General features: G+C 55.4%; 1 protein-coding gene across 1 annotated transcript in view; it reads left to right on the top strand.

Annotated features, from left to right (window-relative positions):
* The first annotated feature begins 427 nt into the window (after nucleotides 1-427).
* The window catches only part of LOC117639052 (hemicentin-2-like), a 52479-nt gene continuing 29355 nt past the window's right edge, over nucleotides 428-23551 (top strand). Inside the window, exons 1-2 of the mRNA XM_034374409.1 lie at nucleotides 428-468; nucleotides 8423-8473. Coding sequence (XP_034230300.1) covers nucleotides 453-468; nucleotides 8423-8473 — 67 coding nt within the window. The 5' untranslated portion in view covers nucleotides 428-452. The remainder of the gene's footprint in view (nucleotides 469-8422; nucleotides 8474-23551) is intronic.

Here is a 23551-nt window from a genome sequence, read left to right as displayed (position 1 = left end):
TTGACGCTACGGATGGCTCGGCGTGGCTCGGCGCGGTGCGGTGGTGTCCCACCGCCGCCTTGTCTGCGGACTGCGGGGCCCGGGGGGGGGGGGGGAGCAGGCTGATTCCGAGAGTCGTTTTCGTCGCTCTGTCTCTCCTGCACCTCTGCGGGAGAGCGCGAGAGAGACAGCGCGACGAAGACGACTCTTGGAGACAGTTTGAGCGGCACACTCGGCGGAGAGTCGGCGTTCTCGGAAGGCGCAGTTTGTCGCTGACTTCCCCGTCTTCTGCCGCCAGTGGCGCGCCACCGCGTTTGAGGCCTTGTGCGCCGAGCGGCGCGGCGGCAGCGCGATGGTTTCAATTTTTGTGTCGTTCCTCGCTTAAAACTTGGTGGACTAATTACGAGCGCAGTCGGCTGGCGCGGTGGCGCAGTTGGTAGCGGGCTGGGCGCTGGGCGTCGGGTGGCCCGCGCATGGGTTCGACTCCCGGTGAGTGATTCACACTGGGACAGAAGACCGGTGGAGGCGGCCGAAATTCGAGACGCGTTTTGTGCTCCAGAGTGAGGAGCTTCAGACTGTGGAGCTCAAAATGCGTCTAGAGGTTGGGCGCCTCCACCGGTCTTCTGGCCCACTGTGAGGCGAACGCGCACTGCTGGCTGCTGGCGAACCGAGCCAGGAACGACGCCACTGCGAAAGCTTCTTCGAAATAGCTTTATAACACCACTAGACGTCTGGCGAGCAGCCTACTCTTTCTCAGAGAGAGGGAGAGAGAGAGGGAGAGGGGAGAGAGAGAAGGGGGAGGGGGAAAGGGAGGGAGGGAGGGGGAGGGGGGGGGAGGGAGGGGGGGAGGGAGAGGATTGTGATTCCCACGGTGCCGCAGGTGTTGGTACACCTGTCTCCAGCCATTCCGTCGGTGCGGCCCGCCAAATCAGGCCTGCCAACCGGGGCGGTGGGGGGGACTCGCGCCGATTTCCGCTGTCGGGGTTTCAGACTGTCGACGATTGGGCTGCCCAAAACTTTTCACCACTATGGGAACTGCCGGTTAAGCACAGTGGGCCAGAAGGCGGTTGAAATCCCGATCGCTGAATGGGACTCGAACCGAACGTGTGACCCCACCAACGGATTGCTCTTTGAACGAGGAATCCATTGGTGGGGTCACACGCTCGGTTCGAGTCCTGGTTGGCGACTCTGGAGCTCAAAACGCGTCCGGGATTTTGATCGCCTCCGCCGGTCTTCTGGCCCACTGTTTTACGCCTTTCGCAGTGTGGCGGCCTTGTCGGCCAGCATCGGGCCGGCCTATTTCCGCCAACACGTCTCTCCCCGCGAACGTTGACAAGGCCGTCATCAAGGACGTCATCCTGTTGTGTAGTTATCTGCGAGGTCGCCGCCGAGGCACCACGTGGCATGTGCACTGCATGTCTGAGCGCAGCGCAGTGCTGCCAACCCAGCCAAGAAAAATCACAAAAAGAGGTGTGAATGAGACCGAATCCAATCGAACCTAAAGGTGTGGGGGTGGCTCAACTCGGTTAAAAAGCGACTCCAAATTTTATAAAACTGCAAGTTGGAGTCCTTTAATTAGTCCGAAACAACTAAAACAAGGGGCCCGTTTTGTTTATTTTGGGCACAAATAAGTCAAACTTAATAAGTTGCGATCTGATTCAAATAAATTCACAAAATATAATGCCATACGTACAATTTAAAAATTTAAAAAAAAATTATGTGCAGATTCGATTTGATTCTAGATTGGAAAATGCCGCTTTGCACACTACTACAAAATTCGTTTCAATCAGTGGTGGCGGAATGGCTTGCCAACCACGGACACTAGAAACACCCAGAATTCATTTTTGACGGGGCTGCGTAGGAAATGCGGCCACATCACTGAAGTGGCGTGAGGGTTTAACGCGGTTATCCCGCACGCATGTGGATGCGCGTGGCTGCGCGTTGTCACACTGGGCCCGGTCCGCCCGGTCCGCCCGGTGGTCTGGTTCGCCCGGTTCGCGCCGCAAATTCGGTTATCAAGTTAATACCAAACTCGGCAAAACAGTGTTTCGTCATTCGACGGACGTCGCCCCGTCGGTCCGGACCCTCCGCTTGAATCTTCAGACTGATTCCGAGAGTCTCGCTCTGTCTCTCTCGCACTCGCGGGGCGTCCGAATGCGTGCGAGAGAGACAGAGCGACGACGATCTGCTTTGCGGCGGCCGACTTGGACGGGCTCATGCATATGCATGTGGGCCGGCATCTGTCGCCCCGTCGCTCGCGCCGCAGACGGCTCCAAACATTTCTGTTATTATGATTATCATTATTAATCGCGAAAAGATATGCGGTGGACGGAACGGGGAGACTTGTCTTGCCGTCGTCGCGTCGTCTGCCGTCGCGGTGCGATTCAGAGAGCCGCCAGCGATGGGGCTGACAGGGGGGCCGGTGGAAGTTGTGGAAAAAATAGGAGTCAGGTGCGTGAGTTTTATTCCCGATGATGTCTCCTTCCATTCCAGGAAGAGCGAGACAGACCGACACAGAGACGCGCTTGTCCTTGTCCTTTACACTCGGCGCGTAATTCGGCTAAAAAACAACAAACGAAATAAAAAAAATTGTTTTTTTTTCGGGCGAGTACCGGTCCGGCCCTGCGGCAGGGATTGACAAAGGGCCGCGGAGAGGCGCGCTCCTTTTGTCCGCGAGGCGGAAGGATAGAGTATTCTCGGTAACGAGCGAATTATCACGCCCCGACGCGCCATTCGTCCTCTCTCTCTCTCTCTCTCTCTCTCTCTCTCTCTCTCTCTCTCTCTCTCTCTCTCTCTCTCTCTCTCTCTCTCTCTCTCTCTCTCTCTCTCTCTCTCTCTCTCCTCCTCTCTCTCCTCTCTCTCTCTCTCTCTCTCTCTCTCTCTCTCTCTCTCTCTCGCTCTATTTGTCTCTCCAGGCCGCAGCGCGTGTCGCGAGGCTCAGCGCCTCTCCCGTTTAAGTCACGATATCGAATCTTAGCGTGTACCGCCGCGGCAGCGCTCCGTTCCCGATGTTTGCATTCATACTCCAGTTTGGCCGTCTTATTTTCTCTGCTCGATACTTTATTTCTTCTTCTTCTTGCTCTCCCCCTTCCTCTTCTTCTTGTTCCGCTCCGTCTTCCGAGGGGCTGTGGATCGGGCTGGGGTATTTTCCGCGGCCCAGCCTCACCGAAGGAAAAAAAACGCTGGCTGGGAAGAATGGAGGGCGGTGAGCTTATTTACCCGCTCCTCGGTACACATCGGGCTCTACCCCACTATCGCGGAGCGCGGAGCGGCAAGGAGCGGGCATAAGCCATTTGCAAATCATCATCGTCGTCCGCGTCTCCGCATTTTTTTTTCTCGAGCTTTCCTTCCCGGAAGTGATTGGCATTCCTCGGGGCGAGATCACGCAAGAACGCTTGGCGATGCAAATCCCGGAGCCGCGTCGCCATTAATTGTGGTGGTAATTGGAGGCTGTCGTGTGGCTGCACTTGGTATTCCGGTGGTGAGGCGAGGCGGGGCGGGCCACTTCGCAGTGGGCCAGAAGACCGGCGGAGGCGGCCGAAAACTCCAGACGCGTTTTGAGCTCCAGAGTCGCTAAACGGGAGTCCAACCGAACGTTTGACCCCACCAATGGATTCCTCGTGCGGAGAGCAATCCATTGGTGGGGTCACACGCTCGGTTCGAGTCCTGTTCAGCGACTCTGGCGCTCGAAACGCGTCTGGGATTTTGGCCGCCTCCACCGGTCTTCTGGCCCACTGTACGCCGCTTTCTTCCGGCCCTGGACCTCCGCCCCTTGCTTTTCTGGCGGGGTAACTTTGACTGCGACCCGGATAAATACTTGAGCCCCGGCCGACGTGCATGCGGAATGAGCAAAAGAGCATGCTGCACCGTGGACCCGGTCCGCACCGTTCGCACCGGTCCGTCAGCGAGGCTGGCGCAGGCTGGCGCGGGCTGGCGGGGCGAGCCACGCCACTGCGAGTGAATAAGGCAGCACACATGCTGCAGCCCGATTCCGAGAGTCGTCGCTCTGCCTCAGTCGCGCTCGTGTAGGTGCGAGGGAGACAGACGGAGTCCGGACGGCTCGCCAGTTTGCCACTGGTTTCCGGGGACGACCGTGCCGCCACCTGTCGGATCAACACGGAACCAACTTTCCAAAGTGGCGGGGGCGGGGACTAATTCCACTTTGCAGACTCGGCTTATTTATCTGTCAAATCAAGAAGTCGCTTTTTGTTGTGACACCCACTTCCCGCCTCGGCCGTGCTCTGGCCGTGCCGCGCCGCGCCGCCGCGGCGGGGCGGGGCGGGGCGGGGCGGGGCGGGGCGGGGCGGGGCGGGGCGGGGCGGGGCGCCGCTCCAGAAGCCGGGCGACGCCTCACCGACTTCGGGTTTTGAATTTTGAAGGTCGTTTCATGTCGTGCCCCGGGTCGAGTCTTTAGGTTGGAGTGGGGGCCGAGGCAGTGTGGGTCAGAAGGCCGGTGGAGGCGGCCGAAACTCTAGACGGGTTTTGAGCAGAGTCGCTAAATGGGACTCGAACCGAACGTGTGACCCCCCCACCAATGGATTCCTCGTTCGAAGAGCCGTCCAATGGTGGGGTCACACGGTCGATTCGAGTCCCATTTAGCGACTCTGGAGCTCAAAACGCGTCTCGAGGTTTGGCCGCCTCCATCGGTCTTCTGGTCCACTGTGCGACGTTGCTTCACTGTCGTGTCATTCACGCATGCATCTGTTCAAATTCAATCAGTACATTCATTTCCCCACTTACTTCAACCTTCGATGAATGAAGCCTATCCAGCCCGTCCCTGCGATTCATTATTTCCCTGATTCCCTGTCTTCTCACTTCTCCACCCCGCTGCGTTGTGCGTTCATCCGCGGCTCGGCGCCATTCATTGCGATTCATTGCCGCATTCATTAATGACATTTTTCATTCTTTTCCACTCGCACTGCGCCCGATCATTCACACTCGCCCACTTCGCCGCCGCTGCTGTGCTCGTGCCGCCTGCTGTTGCTGGATTACAAATGCCTCTGTGTGTGAGTGTGTGTGTGTGTGTGTGTGTGTGTTTAGCACTCCTGCATACCCACAAAGGGGAGTGGGAGGAGAGAAACAGAGAGAGACAGAGAGACCCACCTCCCCCCAAAAAAGGGGGAGAGAGAGAGAGAGAGGGGGGGGGGGGGGCCAGGGGGGGGTTCCCCAAATTTTTTTCGAAAATTGGCGCCATCGCTCCTCCTCTCTCCGCCGGTCCAGTCCAGCGCCCTGCGGACTGATTCCGAGAGTCTTTTTCGTCGCTCTGTCTCTCTCGCACCCATACGGGGCACCCCATGAGTGCGAGGGAGACAGCGCGACGAAAACGACTCTCGGATTCAGTCCGCTGGCAATGCCGCAATTAGCACCCCGACCCGTAAAGCGGCTGAGAGGCAGGGCGCATCGCTCACCGCCACACTGCCAAATCTGTTTGGCAGAACGACCCCATTTCGGAGCTGTTTGTCGCCGAGCCGGGCCGTGGCGAGCCGGGCGCGGACGAGCGTGTTGTGTTCATTCCAGCGGGTAAACGGCGTTGTCAAAAAAAGGGTCGCCGTTACACTGTAGGTAGCCCCGGCCAGGCAATCTATCCCTTTAACGTGCGCTGCCACACCGCTAACTCGGCGTAGGGCTCGACCGGGGAAGGGCCAGCGGGCTGATTCCGAGAGTCGTCGCTCTGTCTCTCTCGCACTCGTGCGGCGTCCAGTGTAAGGTGCGAGAGAGACTGAGGGGGGGAACTGACTCTCGGAATCAGTCTGCGGGAGGTCCAAAAGGATACGCTGCACGCGGCAAGCACCGAGCCGCACTCGAGTGGCCCTACGAATTTCTCATCCTTTTGCGCTTTGAGCGCAACGGGCAGCAGACTGATTCCGAGAGTCGTCTTCGTCGCTCTGTCTCTCTCGCACCCACACGAAAGGCCCAGAGTGCGACGAAGACGACCCTCGGAACCAGTCTTACAGGCCTGCCAGGCCCCTGCCGGGGTCACCTCCTGCTTTCCCTTGAGGAAGCCCCCCAAGACTGATTCCGAGAGTCCTTTTTCGTCTCTCTGTCTCTCTCGCACCCATACGGGACGCCCCACGAGTGCGAGGGGGACAGAGCGACGAAGACGACTCTCGGAATCGGTCTGCTGGACCCCGCCGGGGGTCAGCCGCGCGGAATTGTGCCATTCCGCAAATATGAGCTGTTTTTATTACTTTTGTCGGGACGACGGAGAGAGAGAGAGAGAGAGAGAGAGAGAGAGAGAGAGAGAGAGAGAGAGTTGCCCCACACGAGGGGGCAATAATTGCCTTTATGAAGCGGCCGGGACGGACCGAGACTGAGACAGGCCATCACATTCTTTTGTTTTTTCGGGCAGGCGGAATCGAACCGGGTGACTGTGGTATGGGATTCGCGAAATGAGCTGCGACGTTTATTTTTTTAGGAGTTTCCGTTTGTTGTATCTTTTTTTTTAGAGCGTTGCAGGGTTAGGCTTCGCGAAAGCGGCGGAAAGAAGAAGATGAAGAGTTTCTCTGTTTAATTAGGTTCGGCATAAATCAATGTCGGCGCGGCATCGAATCCCGCCTCCGTGAACGTCGTGTGCAGCGTCCTTTCCCTCGGCCTAGCCTCGCGACGGGGCGCGGTGGGCGGAGGCGGTCAAAAGCCCGGACGCGTTTTGAGCTCCAGAGTCGCTAAACAGGACTCGAACAGAACGTATGACCCCTCAAATCGATTTCTTGTCCGGAGAGCAATCCATTGGTCGGGTCACACGTTCGGTTCGAGTCCCATTTAGCGACTCTGCAGCTCAAAAACTCTTCTGGGACTTTGACCGCCTCCACCGGTCTTCTGGCCCACTGTGCAGGCTGCAGGCCCCTGGCTGCAGGGTCGTCGATGTTTTTCCGATGACGCCTTTCCCGTTTTCCCCGTTCCTCACGATTTTCCCAGCCCATTTCTCCCATAATTCCCTCCCCCACCTCCACGTCTTGGCCACACGTCTGCCACCCTTCACTATGTTAATGAACACTCGATAATTGGGCGATTAGGTATTTTCTCGCGTCACACGCAGAATGCCTGATGGGCTGCTGCACCGGGTCTCTCTCTCTCTCTCTCTCTAGGGTTGCTGCACCAGGTCTCTCGTCGTCTCGCTCACTCTCCTTGAGGCTGCTGCACCGGGTCTCTCTTTCTCTGTTACTCACCTTGAGGCTGCTGCACCGGTCCCCTCTCTTTCTCTCTCCCTACCCTTATCCTGCTGAGGCGCGCTCCTTTGCCTACCTGACCCACTTCTTCTCTCTCTCTCCCGGAAGGTTGCCTCCTCCCCCTTTCCCTATTGGCTGGCAGGCTGGCGTACGGCCTGCGTGGTCAACTTCTTGTGTGTGTCCTCTTTGTGGTCAGCACTTGATATCCCAGCCCCCTCCTCCCTCCTCGCACCCCCACACCACCTCGCGCTCACCCCGGCCTCACAATCTCAGCCCCTCCAGGAGGGGAGAGAGAGAGAGAGAGAGAGAGAGAGAGAGAGAGAGAGAGAGAGAGAGAGAGAGAGAGAACCGCCACAATTCAAGAATCCCGGCGCGCGCCTCAGGGCAACCCCCTCCCTCTTTCATCGTAATAACACTCACACCCTTTATTTCTATCACACACACACACACACACAAGGACTTCCCTGCAGTCTGTCGTGTACAGCATGTTACGTAATTAAGGCCCCCCCCCCCCTATAAGCTTATACGCCATACTCTGTCTTCTCAGTTTTTTGTTTTGTTTTTGTTGTTGTTAATACTGTTCTTGTTCGACTGTTTGCTGTTGTTGTTGATGCTGTTGTTTTTTTCTGGTCGCCCTTTTTCGAAGGCGCGCCGCGTGAACCGAAATGCTCCGGCGATCACGCTGCCCCTTGCTGGCCTAGTATGGCGCTTGCTATCAGTGACAAGGGCATTAGAGGGCTGTCAGAACCAATAGCAGTCCTTGATTCCCTCCCCTTCCCCTTCCCCTCTTCTCCCCTCTCCCCTCCCTCCTCCCCTCCGCCGGCCGTCCGGTGCACGTTCGGGCGACCCCTCCAGGGACAAGCGGGAGTCCGACGCGTCGCGGCGTGCCCCGGCGGTGCCCCGGCGCGGTGCCCCCAACGACCCCGCCGTAAAAATAACGGTCGAGGCAAGGCGGCGGTGTCCTAACCCGGTTTGTGTGCACTTTGCACTGATTTTCCTTTCCGGGGCTTTTAGGGGGCAGCGACACTTTGGCGAGACACATTGAAAGGGTTGACCTGTGGTCCTGTGTGGCGGGGCGCCCGGGGCGCTAGTACACTGTCCTCGTTAATTTTAAACTGCCTGCCTGTCTTCGCTAAGGTGGCAACGGCCAAAAAAAAATGCTTTTTTTGTGGGATTTTTTGTGGGTATTGAAGCTATGTTTCCACCTTGAGTCCGTTTTTGATAGTGTAGCAGTGCGACCTACCCTTACTAACCATTGTCGCTCTGTCTGTTTGCAGGTATGACCGCAGTCTTCCCTCGCGTCGGTTCAGTGCAGCAGGCCGGGGCAGGTAGGCTTGTACAGCCTCTGTTTTAAATAACACACGCACGCTCACACACACACACACACACACACACGTCATGGTCCTGCTCATGGAAACAAGCGGGCGCGGTAAAGTTCGTTAGGGTTGTTTTCTGTAAACAAGCAGCTGCACGGGAGGTATACCCGGAGGAGCTCCTGCAACCGACAAAGTTTCCACTTGTACTTCTTAAAGAAAGGGGAAACCACCTCTTGGGCTCTTAATTTAACAGCAGCCGACAAAAAATAATTTTAAAAAAATACTAAAAGTTTTCCCATTTTTTTCTGGAACCCGTTGAGGACGAGATTGGTACGGTTTATAACGTTAGGACCGCTCCACGAATACTTGCATGCATGCATGTGTGTGTGTGTGTGTGTGTGCATGTATGTGTGTGCACTTGGTAGGCAGCGAAGGTCCAATATTGACTCCTAGCCAGATTCCGTGTTGTGTCGCGTCTCCCGTACGTGTGTGTGTGTGGGTGTTGGTGTGTGTGTGTGTGTGTGTGTGTGTGTGTGTGTGTGTGTGATTGTGTGCGTCTGCACACACACGCGACTCTTGATCTTCTCTCGACACGCGCCGCGAGGCGGCGTTCCGGCTTTTTATTGTGGTTCGTGTTAATTTTTTTTTCATTTTTTTGTTTTTGTTTTTTTCATCTCGTTATTTTTGAACGTCCTTTCCTGACTGTGCCAGCCAAGCCAGCCAGCCATCTCCAATCAGTTCCACGAAATCCTTGTCCGTGGGAAGCGTCCGCATTGGGTGGGGGGAGGGGAAGGGGTGGGGGGTCAGGCGCCTCAGCGTGGCGTTCGCACCCAGCCGCGTGAACCGTCTGGCAAACACCGACGGCGGCTGCTCGGCAGGTGGCTGCTGCACCTACACCGCAAAGGCGATGACGTCAGATGACGTCACTTGACGTGCTGCAGCGCCGAGCCGAGGGTCTCCGCGCTAAGCTGTGGGGTTATGGCGCGCAGCTGACTGATTCCGAGAGTCTTTTCCGCCGCTCTGTCGCTCTCGTACCTATACGGGTCGCCCGGTGAGCGCGAGAGAGACAGAGCGACGACTCTCGGAATCAGTCTGCAGGACCTGACTTTGGAGACAGGCGGGGAGGGCAACACTGGATAAGAAACTTGCCCCCTTCGCTCTAGCCTTAATTAAAGGTGGGTGATAGTAGTTAGGAGTTTACTCAACTTGCAACGCAGCGAGGTCTTCTTCCCTCTTAAATAATTTCTTCTCGCCGTGGTCGCGTCGCCCCGCGTCGCCCCGCCGTCCCGGAGAGGGATCGCACCCTTCCATCCCACTCCCACTGCAATCTGTCTCACTTGCTTCATAAGTGCACAGCGTGCACAGCAGGAGTAAAGGAGACGGATGGGTAGATGGATAGATGCGTGCGGGGAGTAGGGGTGGGAGTCTAACGCTCTCTTCTTTTTCCTTTGTCGCTCGGGACTATGAGTCGAAAGGGGATACCCCATGATCAACTCTTTTCACCGACGATCCTCTCTTCGATGAATCGAACCAGTTCGATGTATCGAAGGTGAGCCAGAGTCGAAAAGTCTGAGGAGGATACCCTAATGACCAACCCTTTTCACCCACGGTTTTCGCCTCAATGAATCGAATTGATTCGATGTATCAGAAGTGGGCCAGAGTCGAAACTTTCAAAGGGGATACTCTAACAATCAACTCTTTTGAACGACCATTCTCGCTTCGATGAATCGAACCGGTTTGATGTATCGAAATTGAGTCACAGTTTAACCTAACCGTATTAACCAGCCCTGAAAATTTTCAGCAAAGATTTTGGCTGCGATGAATCGAACCGATTTATTGTATCGAAACTGAGCCAGAGTCGATAGTTTGGAAGAGGATACTCTACTGATCAACCCTTTTCACCGACGATCTTCGCTTCGATGAATCGAACCGATTCGACGTCTCGAAACTGAGCCACAAGCTATGCGGGCTTGGAGGGCGACCCGCCTGGGGGTTTCTCGGGGGCCGCACTATGGCTGTGTGGTGGAGGGTCTCCTTCTTGGAGACGACCTTGACGGCGGAGCGGCGGAGCTGCGGAGCACTCTCAATCATGATGAGTCGCAGTTTGATCCGAGGGGGATATGCCGAGCACCGTGGAGCCAATCCGCATTATTATCATTCTTCTCTCTCTGTATTGGTGGACTTTGCCGGTTTTCCGCCTCAGGACCGACGGAAAAGGTGGAATTAAAGTGAGGCCCAGGGAACAGGCGGATTGCAAGAAAGTCAGTAGATAAAACAATTGAAAAGGGCAGGGTCAATCCTGAGGTGCATTTGACTAAACTGGACGATGGATTTCCGTCTGACTGTCTGTTGGTGCATTCGTCCGAGCATTCGTCATCGACTTGCCCTGCGGATCGTGAAATCCCGGTCGCACCCCAGAGAGAGAGAGAGAGAGAGAGAGAGAGAGAGAGAGAGAGAGAGAGAGAGAGAGAGAGAGAGAGAGAGAGAGAGGAGTGGAATGGGGATGGAAGTACGTGCCAACGCAAGTGCGTCGTGCCCCGGCTGCGTGCTCGCTGCATTGCCCAACAGTGTCGCTCTGTCTCTCTCGCACCCCGCGCGGGCCTCCGGGCAGGCCTTGGGCTTTGCCCGCGAGTGCGAGAGAGACAACAGAGACACGCCTGCATCCCAATCCGTAATGGCCGGCCGATTATCCCTGCGATATGATTCGCAAGGCGCCTCGAGGCCACTAAATTAGGCCGATGTAATTGGTCCCCGAGGCCGGCCCCGCTGGCCCCCTGGCCCCGATGGCCCGGCCGCCTGACTGATGCGCCCCTTGTTTTTGCCGCTCGTGCTGCGCCTTTCTCTCTCGCTCCCCCGGCAGGGGCCGCCCTGTCTCGGCCTACACAGTGTGCGCCAACGAGAACAATCCCGAAGATGGAATCAACATTTTGGAAAGGGAATTACTGCCGGTGCTTTGGTGTCTCTGAAGTCTGTCTGTCCGTCCGTCTGTCTGTCTGTCTGCCTATCTGTCTGCAGTGGGCCAGAAGACCGGCGCCGGCGGCCAAAAGTCCAGACGCGTTTTGAGCTCCTGAGTCCTAATCCCTCCGGAGTTCAAAACGCGTCCGGGATTTTGACCGCCTCCACCGGTCCCCTGGCCCACGCTGTGCTGTCTGTCTGCCTGCCTGTCTGTCCGTCTGCCTTTCGGTGTCTTGCGCCTTGTATTGGCTGCGTGTCGAAGCCGGTTATTGTGATTAATGACGTTGGCCACGCCCCGGGCTAGCCTCGCCCCAGGCCGGCCGGCCTCGGCTAGCCTCGCTAACCCCGTCCGCCTCCGATTCACCCCCCATTACTACCGACATCATCAATTGTGCCTTAATATACCTGCCGCGGCCCGCACTGCAGTGCAGTGCAGCCCAGCGCAGCGCCAAAGCCTAGCCTCTCGACGGGGCCTCGCTGGCCTCGCTAGCCTCGCTGCAGCCACGCGTGGTACACTGTGCTTTCACCATCAAATGGATCACGCCCTAGTTGGGCGTAACGGAGGCTGAATTTTTTTCTCCACGTGGTTCGTGCTAACACCAAGCCTAGCATCAACAAAAAGAAAAATTATATTTGTTGTTTTTATTGTATTTTTTAACATTTGGATCCGAACCTCTTTTTTGTGTCCAGAAAAATATTCTTTGATCAAAACAGCAGTGCGTTACCGGGAAACGTTTACTGCGGAACTAAATCCAGACTCCTGGCGTGTGCCCGTCGATGGCCTGTCGTTTGCGTGCACGCTATATCGGACTCTTTGGATGACACGTCGGCACTGCTCCGTCCGGCCGAGTCCTTTGCCTCCGATCGGCGACTCCGCATTTAGGTCAGCCGAGGCAGCCGGCTGAGAGTCGTCGCTCTGTCTCTCTCGCACCTACAGGGGCCGCCCCGTGAGTGCGAGAGAGACAGAGCGACGAGGACGACTCTCAGTCTGCTGGCGCACGCAGAGTGCTCTGTCTGCTCGCCGGACGCGCGGCCCGACCGGCCGCCCGGGAGAAGGCAGGCCTGTCAGTTTGCCGACGCATGCAGGGGCAGGACTACCCTGTCCACCGACAGTAAGTGCCTCAAACATGCCCTTTCATGCAGTGAAAAACGCGCACAGTGGGCCAGAAAACCGGCGCAGGTGGCCAAACTTCCAGACACGTTTTGAGTTGCAGAGTCGCTAATTGGGACTCGAACCAAACGTGTGACCCTACCAATGGATTCCTCGTTCGGAGAGCAACCCATTGGTGGGGTCACACGTTCCGTTCTAGTCCTTTTAAGTGAATCTGGAGCTCAAAACGCGTCTGCTTGGACATGCACACTGCACTTAGTGCACTTGCTGTATGCTGTTTGCATGGCTTGTATTCGGCACTTGCTGTAAACAATGTAGTCCGGTTAACAGAGTACCGGCGGGGCTCCTCGTACCCACCGGGCCCCCGGCGGCGCGGTCCCGGTGGGTACATATTGAGCCCAACTTCCAACCCCTCCTCCGTGTGTTGCCCTGCAATATTTATGCCTCGCAACTTAATTTGGGCGCTAGATTAGGCCGAGTGGGAACGGTCGGGCCGGGCCGGGCTGGGGCCTGGCTGGGCTGGGGCCGGGCCGGGCGGGCCATCGAGGTAAGAATGGGTTCCGGGGGGAACGGGTTGGGCGCAGCGGTGCCCCCCCCCCCTCTCTCTCTCTCCCCCAACTCATTCCACGTCGCGTCACGGCAGAGTAGTGCTTCAGCCCCGGCGCCGTCACCCGGTGACGAAAAACAGACCTGGTCTTCCGAGGAAAATGGGTGCAGGCGGCAAGGGGGGAAGGGGAGGGGGGCTGCTTAAGGGTGGAGCCTAGCTCTGCTAGTAATAGCAGCAGCAGAGGGACGGCTTGAATTATTTGGGTCAGATCTTTCCCCCTGCTCCACCCCCACCCCCTGGTCGCGCCACTGGTAAGCCCTGCATCTTGGCCTACGCGTGACATGTTTTACCTGCGGAGGGCGCGCGGCCGAGGCCGCGGCCGGCTGTAGTACACTAGTAAACCTTGCGAGGGATGTTTCACGGGTCTGGCCGCTGCTGCAGTCACAGCAGCATCGCCGCACCACCGGAAAAAAAATCCATCCTCCGGGCCGCTAAGATCTCCGCCCAAACGAGGGACGATTTTGGAACCAACGCGACTTTCCGTCCTGGCCGACACTGGACGACTGGGGTGAGCTTGGGGGTGGATTGTGTGTGTGTGTGTGTGTGTGTGTGTGTGTGTGTGAGAGAGAGAGAGAGAGAGAGAGAGAGAGAGAGAGAGAGAGAAGAGAGAGAGAGAGAGAGAGAGACAGAGAGAGTAGGTGTGTGTGTGTAGTGTGCGTGCGTGTGGCATCACATGGCCGCAGTCCCACCGGTGAAGGCTTCCAATAGGTATCGATTGTCTGGCCTGGCGCGGCGCGGCGTGGCGCGGCGTGGCGCGGTTGGCTTGGCCGGACCACGAGACGGCCCGAGACGAGCAACGGACATGCTCCATTTTTAAAGACGTTTGGCTGCGCGGCGTTGGCTGGCTGTCCTTTTACCCTTTAGGCCCAGGGCTCGGCGAGGCCAGCCAAGGCAAGCCGAGGCAGCCAAGACGGCAGTGAGGCTGGACGCGGCCTCCACGGCAAGAAGGGCCCGCTGGCAGTGACCCCGCAAAGATGGTCAAAACGTAGAAGGATGAAGAATCCGCCAACGGATTGCTCTCCGAATGAGGAATCCATTGGTGGGGTCACACGTTCAGTTCGAGTCCCATTTATCGACTCTGGAGCTCAAAACGCGTCTAGCGTTTTGGCCGCCTCCACCGGTCTTCTGGCCCACTGTGCCCGCGGTGGATGTCCCCGGCAGGTGGCCAGGTACCCCAGGTACCTGCGGGCCGCGCCGGGCTGGTCCAGCCGGGTGCAGAGTGCTTTATGGCTTGGTTCATCGGGGTCCATCCCCGACGGCCGACCGCGCGTACCCGTGGGTACGACTACTCGTGGAGCCGTCAAGCACCCGGCGAGCTCGTGGAGGTGCGGCCCCCAGGGACGCCAGATTTCGACACTCAAAAAGTACACACCTGCCATAAAAATACAGTGTGGAGGGAAAAGAAAAGAACAATCATTCTTTCTTACCTCGAATTGGACATCCTGTTTCTTTCCACTGTTCATATTTTAAGCGAATCTTCCTTTGGATTCTATTGAAAAAATTAAAAAATCTCTAATTTTAACTAATTTTTTTTCTTGTGCAAAGACTTTGAGTCTTTCATTAAAAATTCAGGTTGACTGCCTGTTTAACCCTGCTCCTCTGAAAGTTCAGGGTCATCAGGTTGATTTTGCTCTTTGCATCCCAGCTCCGCTCCGCTCCGATGTCGGCCCTGCTGTTGTTTTTTTCTGTTTTATGTTGTTGTTGCTGCCGCTGCTGCGACGTCTGTTATCGTAATGGAGACATCCCCCGACAGTGGAGGCGACGCGTCGACAACGTATCGACGCGTAACAACATTAACAACGCACGAAAACACGCCCAGTCCATTCCGATATTCGCACCACCCGCGTTTTTTTTAAGGTTGTCCCCCTTGTTTCGTTTTTGGCCATCGCAAGCCTTCATGTTGATGGTGATGGGCGTCCCCGACGTGACGCCGCGCCCGCCGACAGCCCCCCTATAAAGTGCCTGTCCGTCTCTCTCGCACCCACGGCCCGGGCCGCAGCGGTGCGAGAGAGGCAGGGCGACGAGCTGCAGCAGGCCGGCGGCCAGGCCCGCCCCTCGGAAAGTTGTCGCGACAAGTTTTACAGCGGCGGGAATTACCGCGAGCAACAGAGTGACCCGACGGCTCCTCTGTGCCGAGCCGTGCCGAGCCGCGCCCAGCCGCGGTTTAGCCCGAGCTCTAGCCCTGGCGTCTAATTTGAGACCGAAACCCGACAAGAAAAGGAAAAATGAAAGCGGTTTTCTAAAGTTCTTAAATTTTTTTCAATTTTTCTTAGGCGTGGCGTCTAATTTAAGACCAAATCCCGACAAGAAAACGATAAAAAAACGTGTTTTTTTTCTCATTTCTATTTATAAAGAAAAATTTCTTTAGGCATGGCGTCTGATTTGAGACCAAAACCCCTACAGAAACCCCAAAGTGTTTTTTTTTCCTTGCAAGTTTCTAAATTTCCGTAATTTTTCGTCAGCCTTTTAAGACTAAAACCCGACAAGAAAACGAAAAAATAGGATGTTTCTTTTAAAAGTTTCCAAACATTTTCAACTTCTCTTTAAGCCCTGGTGTCTTTAAGACCGACACCCACAGAAACAAAAAATGTTTTTTTTTTACAATTTCTAAAATTTTTAATCTGGTTTTTTCGTCAGCCTTAGCTAAAACTTCAAATGGCGTCGTTCCTTGCATGACTAGGAGTTCTTTTGTTTGCACATTTTCAGGCTTGCCGTTTAGCCCGTCGTCTTAGCGGCTGTTCAGCTCCTGATCAGCACCTGTCAAAAACATGGCGTCGGCCTTTTCCCACACCAGCTGGGCGTGCCGCGTCCTGCCGTCCTTGTCCGCCCTGCTTGGCTCTGCTTGGTCCGCTTCAGCGCCTGCCTTGCCGTCAGCCCTGCCTGGCGCGCCTGCCTTCGCCTGCGCCCTGCCTTGCCGCGCTGCCTTGTGCGCTCCGCGCCCTGTTGCACGCGTGCCTTGCCGCGCCCTGCCTTGCCGCCCCTGCCTTGCGGCCCGCCTGCCGCGCCCTGCCTTGCGCGCCTGCCTGCCGCGCCCTGCCTTGCCGCGCCCTGCCTTGCGCCCTGCCTTGCCGCGCCCTGCCTTGCCGCGCCCGCCCCGCGCCCTGCCTGCCGCGCCCTGCCTTGCCGCGCCCTGCCCTGCCTGTTGGTGCAGCGAGCGAGCTCGAGCTAGTGGTGCAGGGGCTAAATTACCCTTCACAGCCAGGCCAGGCTGGGGCGGGCTGGGGCGGGCTGCAGGCAGGACGACGAGGACGAGGACGGCGGAGGCCTTGAATGGGACGGGTAACACGCCCCGCCCCGCCCCGACATGCACCCCGTCTTTTTCCAGCTGCTCGGGTCGCTCCTCCTGGACCAGAAGCTAGTCTTCCTCCTTGCGCCCACAATTTAACGTCGTCGTTTGGCGTCGCCATGCTCCGCCTGTGTGTGTATGTGTGTATGTGTGTGTGTGTGTGTGAGGGGGGCAGCAGGGGCGGTTCGAAGCGCAGCAAATATCCAGGGGGGGGGGGGGGGGGGGGTGAGAAGTCAACTTCGGTGTTGCCATACTGTCTGCGCGGCAGATGCCCCACGCGCACGCACACACAGACACAGGGACACACACACACACACGTGCGCTCATGCAAGCGCACACACACACACACACACACACACAACACATACACACACACAGAGGAGCAGACAGTTGTGCGGCCCACGTTCCGAATAGTGTTTGACCGCAAAGTTGTTGGTCCGGCGGGCATGGCGGGCCGGGCGGCCAGCAGCGCGTCGATTGGCTGGGCTTGGCAATGACGCCTGGTGTCGTCGGGGGCCAAACTTGGTGCTCCGCCGGCCAGCCGCCCCGCTGGCCGCGCTAGCCGCGCTAGCGGACACATATTGGAAAAAGACGGCGCAAAAACTGGGGGCGGCCGCTCGGTTCAAGCAACATGTGCCGCTGTATGCCGCCGCTAGGGTGCACAGTGGGCCAGAAGACCGGTGGAGGCGGTCAAAACTCCCGACGCTTGTTTGAGCTCCAGCGTCGCTAAACTGGACTCGAACTGGACTAAACTGGACCCCGCCGATGGATTCCTCTTCCGGAGAGCAATCCATTGGTGAGGTCACACGTTCGATTTGAGTCACATTTAGTGACTCTGGAGCTCAAAACGCGTCCGGGATTGCGACCGCCACCGCAGGTTTTCTGGACCACTGTGCGCCGCTGTGTCCGTGTGACGGTGTGGGGGCCCCTGACAAACTGAGGGCCAGGTCAACTCGGGGGTAACTCGGGGTAACTCGGGTAACTGGGGGGTAACTCGGGGGTAACTCAAGGGGAAGTGGGGGGGGAAGTCGGGGGGAACTCGGGGGGAAGTGGGGGGGAACTCGGGGGGAAGTCGGGGGGAACTCAGGGGAAAGTGGGGGGGAACTGGGGGGGAACTCGGGGGAACTCGGGGGCAATCGGGGGGGAACTCAGGGAAACTCGGGGGAAGTGGGGGGGAACTTGATCGACTCGCCCAAACACTAGAAATACGCTCCAAACTAGCACCGTTGCCTTTGTCTCGTTGCCCCGATTCAAAAAGTGCCCCTATTTGCCCATCTAGCTCAGGGGTTTCCCCAAACCCTTTGGGGGTCGCGACCCCAAAGGGGTCGCAAAAAAATTTTGAGGGGTCGCGGCGAGGTGGCTGGGTCGCCTGGGGTCGCGGTGGTTTCCCGGCTGGCCCACACGCCGAGCACTGGCTGCTTAAATGCCGAAAAGTTGATCAAAACGGTCACAAATGTGTGTAAAAGATCGTTTTTTGGGTCGACTTTAAGCATCCACTGCTTCTGATCCGAGGCGGTAAATCGCCCTCCCTCAACGGGCAATTGGTCTTTGGACCTTCCTTTTGCATGCCTTTGTTACGGAGTGAAATTATCTGCCTCAGTTTGGAAGCAGTACTGCCGCAAAGTTGGTCTAAACAGTCACAAATGTCTGTGAAAAATCGTGTTTTGGGCCGATTTAAGCACCACTGCGTCTGATCCGAGGGGGTAAATCGTCCTCCGTCAACGGGCAATTGGTCTTTAGACCTTTCTTTAGCATGCCTTTGTTACGGAGTGCGATTATCTGCCTTATTTTGGGAGCAGTTTCGCCGCAAAGTTGATCAAAACGGTCACAAATGTCTGAAAAATCGTGTTTTGATCAACTTTGTGGCAAAACTGCTCCCAAACTAAGGCAAATAATCGCACTCCGTAACAAAGGCATGCTAAAGGAAGGTCTAAAGACCAATTGCCCGTTGAGGGAGGGCGATTTACCGCCTCGGATCAGACGCAGTGGATGCTTAAAGTCGGCCCAAAACACGATCTTTTACACACATTTGTGACCGTTTTGATCAAATTTGCGGCATTTTAAACAGCCAGTGCTCGGCGTGGGGCCAGCCGGAAACCACCGCGACCCCAGGCGACCCCAGCCACCTCGCCGCGACCCCTCAAAATTTTTTCGCGACCCCATTTGGGGGCGCGACCCCAAGGTTGGGAACCGCTGAGCTAGAGGGGCAAGTAGGGGGACTTTTAGAATCGGGCAACGAGACAAAGGCAACGGTGCTAGTTTGGAGCGTATTTCTAGTGTTTGGGCGAGTCGATCAAGTTCCCCCCGACTTGCCCCCGAGTTACCCCTGAGTTCCCCCCGACTTGCCCCCGAGTTCCCCCCCAGTTCCCCCCGAGTTCCCCCCGAGTTCCCCCCCACTTGCCCCTGAGTTCCCCCCGACTTCCCCCCCAGTTCCCCCCGACTTCCCCCCGACTTCCCTTGAGTACCCCCGAGTTACCCCCGAGTTACCCCCGAGTTACCCCCGAGTTACCCCCGAGTTGACCTGGCCCTCAGTTTGTCAGGGGTGGGGGAGGAAGGTGTGTCTGTGGACGCCGGTACGCACGTGAAGCGCACAACAAGAGAACCGCTGCCCGTGTGTGTGTGTGTGTGTGTGTGTGTGTGTGTGTGTGTGTGTGTGTGTAAGAGAGAGAGAACGCAGCTAGTCTCGTGTACCACACGTGTACAGCAACCACGGCTGGCACCTGTAGACCAAACAGGTCTGCTTGCCGTACCACGCCGCTTGAAGTGGGTAATCCAAATTAGGATGAGAGCGATAAGACACACACACACAGCACCCCTTCCCTTGTGTGTTGGTGGTCACGGTCCAACCGATATCCACACTCTGGGGAGGCAAAGCTGCTTAGCGCCCGCCCGTCTGACCCTGTTTTCCTCTTTTCTCTCCCTCCCTCTCTCTCCCTCTCTCTCCCCTCTCTCTCTCTCTCTCTCTCTCTCCCTCTCTCTCTCTCTCTCTCTCTCTCTCTCTCTCTCTCTCTCTCTCGCTCCCTCTCCCTCTCTTCGTTTTCCTCTTCCGGCGGGGATCCATATCGTCGCTTTTCTGAAGGGCTCAGCTGCACAGTAATTGGAAATGTGCCCATCTGACCACAATTTAGATGTGCGTGGCGCGTCGCCCTCGCCCTCCTTTTCACGTTTCTAAACACACACACACACACATTGACGCACACTCACACTGACGCACGCACAGTTGCACGTAGTCAAACAATGGGCCAACATCTCTGGCGCACGGCTACATGTAACCCGCGCCGCGCTTCTCCGATACAGTTTCGTCCTCCACCGCGCGTATTCCTGTTGCATTTTCCGCCCCCTCACGCTCGGAAACCCTTTTCCTGTTGTTGTTTTTATTTTTATTTTTATCTGCGCGGATCTGCTTGCATCCGTTTTTGTTGTTGCTGCAAGTTTGCGCGAGTGGTTCGTCCAGTATGGCGTGTTTAGCGCGCGGGGCCGCCCTGGGAGTGCTTCGCAGCGATCCCCATCACGCTTGCTCTCTCTCTCTCTCTCTCTCTCTCTCTCTCTCTCTCTCTCTCTCTCTCTCTCTCTCTCTCTCTCTCTCTCTCTCTCTCTGTGCCTAGATCCCCACGCGCTCATTCGTAGCTGACAATGACAGCATTTGCAGAGGTGTAAAAGCAAAGTGCCAGCCAGGTCGACCCAGGTCCAGACCTGAAGGTGGAGGCTGGAGGGCTCAGGAAAGCAGACACAGCGCGACGCGACGCCCGTTCCAAGACGTTCGAAGCGCGTATTTGTTCATGCACTGGTAAAACTTCAACTGGGAAATTCAAGCATACCCTTGAGGACTTTAAGCTTGAAGACTTTACACATTTGACGGCTTTACCCACTTGAAGAATTTACGCTTGACGACTTTACACACTTGAGGACTTTACACGCCTGAAGACTTTACACACTTCAAGACTTCACGCACTTGAAGACTTTACACACTTCAAGACTTTTCACTCTTGAAGACTTTTTGTGAAGACTTAATACTTAAAGACTTTACGCTTGAAGACATTACGCTTGAAGTCAAGGTTCCCTATGATTTTATTTAGGGCGAAAGAGGGGCGGAGAAGCCAAGGACAGCGACCATTTCCCTCGAAGAAAGGCGTACGCTTCGGTTGTGCCCGGTGTTTCCATTATGGAGCGTGGAAACTTAATGACAAACACTGCGAACGGACTGCGGTTCCCGTTCCGTTCCCTACTTCCCGTCTTCGCGCCGGCTTTCCTGTTGAAGTTCAAACCCTTATCAGCCAATATTAGCCTCGCAATCCAAGTTTCATCGCGGGTGGTGACGTGCCGTTGCGGGGGAACAGTGGAAATTCACGACACTGAAAAATACAATATGGAACCAGGACTGAAATTTTGGCTGAGGTATTCTCTGACCGAGGATCAAATCTGGGTGATAAAGGTTTTCTTAATATGATATTTATAGTTATCTTAATAGGTAGCAGGATGTACACATTCAAATTTGCCTGAACGTGGGTAAGGCAACCCTCATCACCCAAATTTGAGCGATAAGATAAACCTCATCCAATTTTGGGAAATAAGTATATATCTCGCCTAAAATATGGTATTGGTCAAGACCATTTCACTCTCAGTGAAATACTAGAAACCGTTACGGTCCTCGTCACAGGTGTAAATGGGATCAGGATTTTCTGATCACCTAGCGCTGATCACTTTCTGGATCAGAAAATTGAAGATCAGGAAAAAACCTGATGCTTTTTCGAACACCTTTTCTGATGTTTTTTTTCCTGATTCCTGATCACGTTTCTGATCAGCGTGGCTCTGATCACCTCGGGTCTGATCACCACTGGAGTAGAATCAGAAATTGTATTATCAGAAATGTAACGATATCTGACTCAGGATATTTTCACGGTCATGAAAGGTACGGAGATGAGGCAAACGGCTCTAGGGGGTCGAAAATGAGTCCGATCCAATTCTGCAATCCGTTTCACGCTAGCTCGCCATCAGCTCTCAAAATGCCAGAAGATATGGTCTAAATTTCATGACCTTGAAAATGTCCTAGCCAAATGTCGCGAACATACCGCTCACCAAATTTGAAACCAAAATTCCGAAAACTTTCTGTTTTACAGGCATCTAGATTTTTGAGACATCACGATTTTCTGATAGTTTTGCATGTTATCAGAATGTCTACGTTTTCTGATGACTCTATTCTGATCACTGTCTGATCACTTTTTGGATCAGAAATTTTCCCTGATCAATAATTAGCGATCAGACTTTTTCTCTGATCATTTCACAGTTATCAGAAATTCTTGCAATTCTGATGCCAATTTTTCTGATAGTACGCCAATGATCAGAAAATCCCAAATTTTATCAGAAAAATGGGTAAATGATCAGAAAATCCTGATCCCATTTACACCTGTGGTTTTAGCTTCCAGCTATCCATTTTTTCTTGGTCTTTGATTCTCAATGACGAAAATCGAAACCCTTGACAACTTTCTTTGTGCATTTCCCCCCTTGAATCGTGTGCAGAAGTTTGTCAGCATGGTCTTGACAGTAAAGTGAGCGATGAAAAATTGAGAGTCAGTCGATGAAAAAGACGAGGGCGGTCGTTTCCTTGGTCGACGCGATGACAAGACGCGCGACAGGTCATTACTCCGAATGTGGTCGACCTGCTTACCGTTTCGTTTCGTAGTCTGTCTCCCGATTTCCAAATCACGTTGAGTCTCACCGACAGCCCGACAAAAAAAGGGGGAAGGGGGTTGAGATTTTGTTGTTTTTCGTTCTTGCGGCCGCCTCGGGCCCTTTCTTAATTATAAATGAGGCCAGCTCTCGCTGCTGCGAAATGGAGTGTATTAATTAATTTGCCTTCATCTTGTCTCAAACTTCACGTGTGTTGCTGTGAAAGTTTGGGCCGGGCCGGCTGCAGGCTGATTCCGAGCCGCTCTCCGTCGGTCTCTCTCTCGAACCTTTGGGAACGGCCGGTGGGTGCGAGAGAGAGAGAGGCTATTTGGAGCATCGCGCTGAGGGAAGGTTGCGCTTTTCTCGGGACGCCATTCATATCTTGGAGTAAAAATAGTCGGCAATTTAGGCGGGGCTGCTTTGGTGTAAAACTCGATTTCGCCGGAGCAAAACAAGGGCACTTTGGAAAGGGGCGGGGGCATGCCCTACTGGGCAGCCCCTTGGAAAGCCCAGCCACGCTGGCCTGTTGAAGAATTCGTTTCTGTTACATCTTTATCAAGAGACCCTGGCCAGTGCATTAGCAAACCTTGGGAGCAAAAGGTTGAGGGGTGAGAACCGCTGTTGAGCTTTCATTTTGCTCCCTTAATTCAAAGTCAACAGTGAAATGAAGGGGGGGGGGGCAGTGGAGTGGGCAACCACAGAACGCAGCGGCTCCCTCTTCTTTGAGCGCACGGCAAACAGTGGATGCCTTTTTTAAACCCCCCGGGATGCGCCACCGTAATGTATTCCGATTTGACTGCGCCGCTTATTAGTGTCTTCCTAGAAATGCATGTGGTGCCTCTTGTCCAGGGGAAAGGGAGAGGGATCATTAAACTATCATCTGGAAAAGTCGAGTTAAGCGGCTCGCGTTTGTCCGGGCCAATTTGGGCTCGATGAAATTGGAGCTTAAGAAAGTTGGGGCCAGAGCGGACTGTATTCCAGAGATGTTCAGATTTCACGGTTTGAAAGGGGAGTCGAGCCTTCTTAACAAGGACACCCGTGTGGCGGGGTGCTCTCTCTCTCTCTCTCTCTCTCGACTCGCTTGGCACCTCCTCAAAGCCATCCTCATCACTTATTTCTCTTGTAAACTGACCTGCCGAGTTGCTCTGTCTCTCTCGCACCCCTGGGGGACGCCTCATCACCGCTGTGCAGTGCGACAGAGACAGAGCGACGAAACGACTGGTGCGTGTGCTTTGAACTCCCTCCCCCTCATCGCTGGGCGCAGCCATTCCCTATTAATAAGAATTATTAAATAAACACGTTACGAGCGAGCCCGCCGGGCCATTTTGAGATAAGGGAAAAAGAGTCTCCTGACCTTACCCAATGCAGACGGTCATCCTAGCCACAAACAAAAACAAAAAAAACACTTTCACCGTCTCAGTTTTTGCCTCTCCCTTCCTCCGTGTCTGCCCTTCGTTTACCTCT

This window comes from Thrips palmi, unplaced genomic scaffold, assembly GCF_012932325.1.
Source record: "Thrips palmi isolate BJ-2018 unplaced genomic scaffold, TpBJ-2018v1 HiC_scaffold_10, whole genome shotgun sequence".
In the NCBI taxonomy this organism is placed as follows: Eukaryota; Metazoa; Arthropoda; class Insecta; order Thysanoptera; family Thripidae; genus Thrips; species Thrips palmi.
This window is presented reverse-complemented; position numbering and strand designations above follow the sequence as displayed.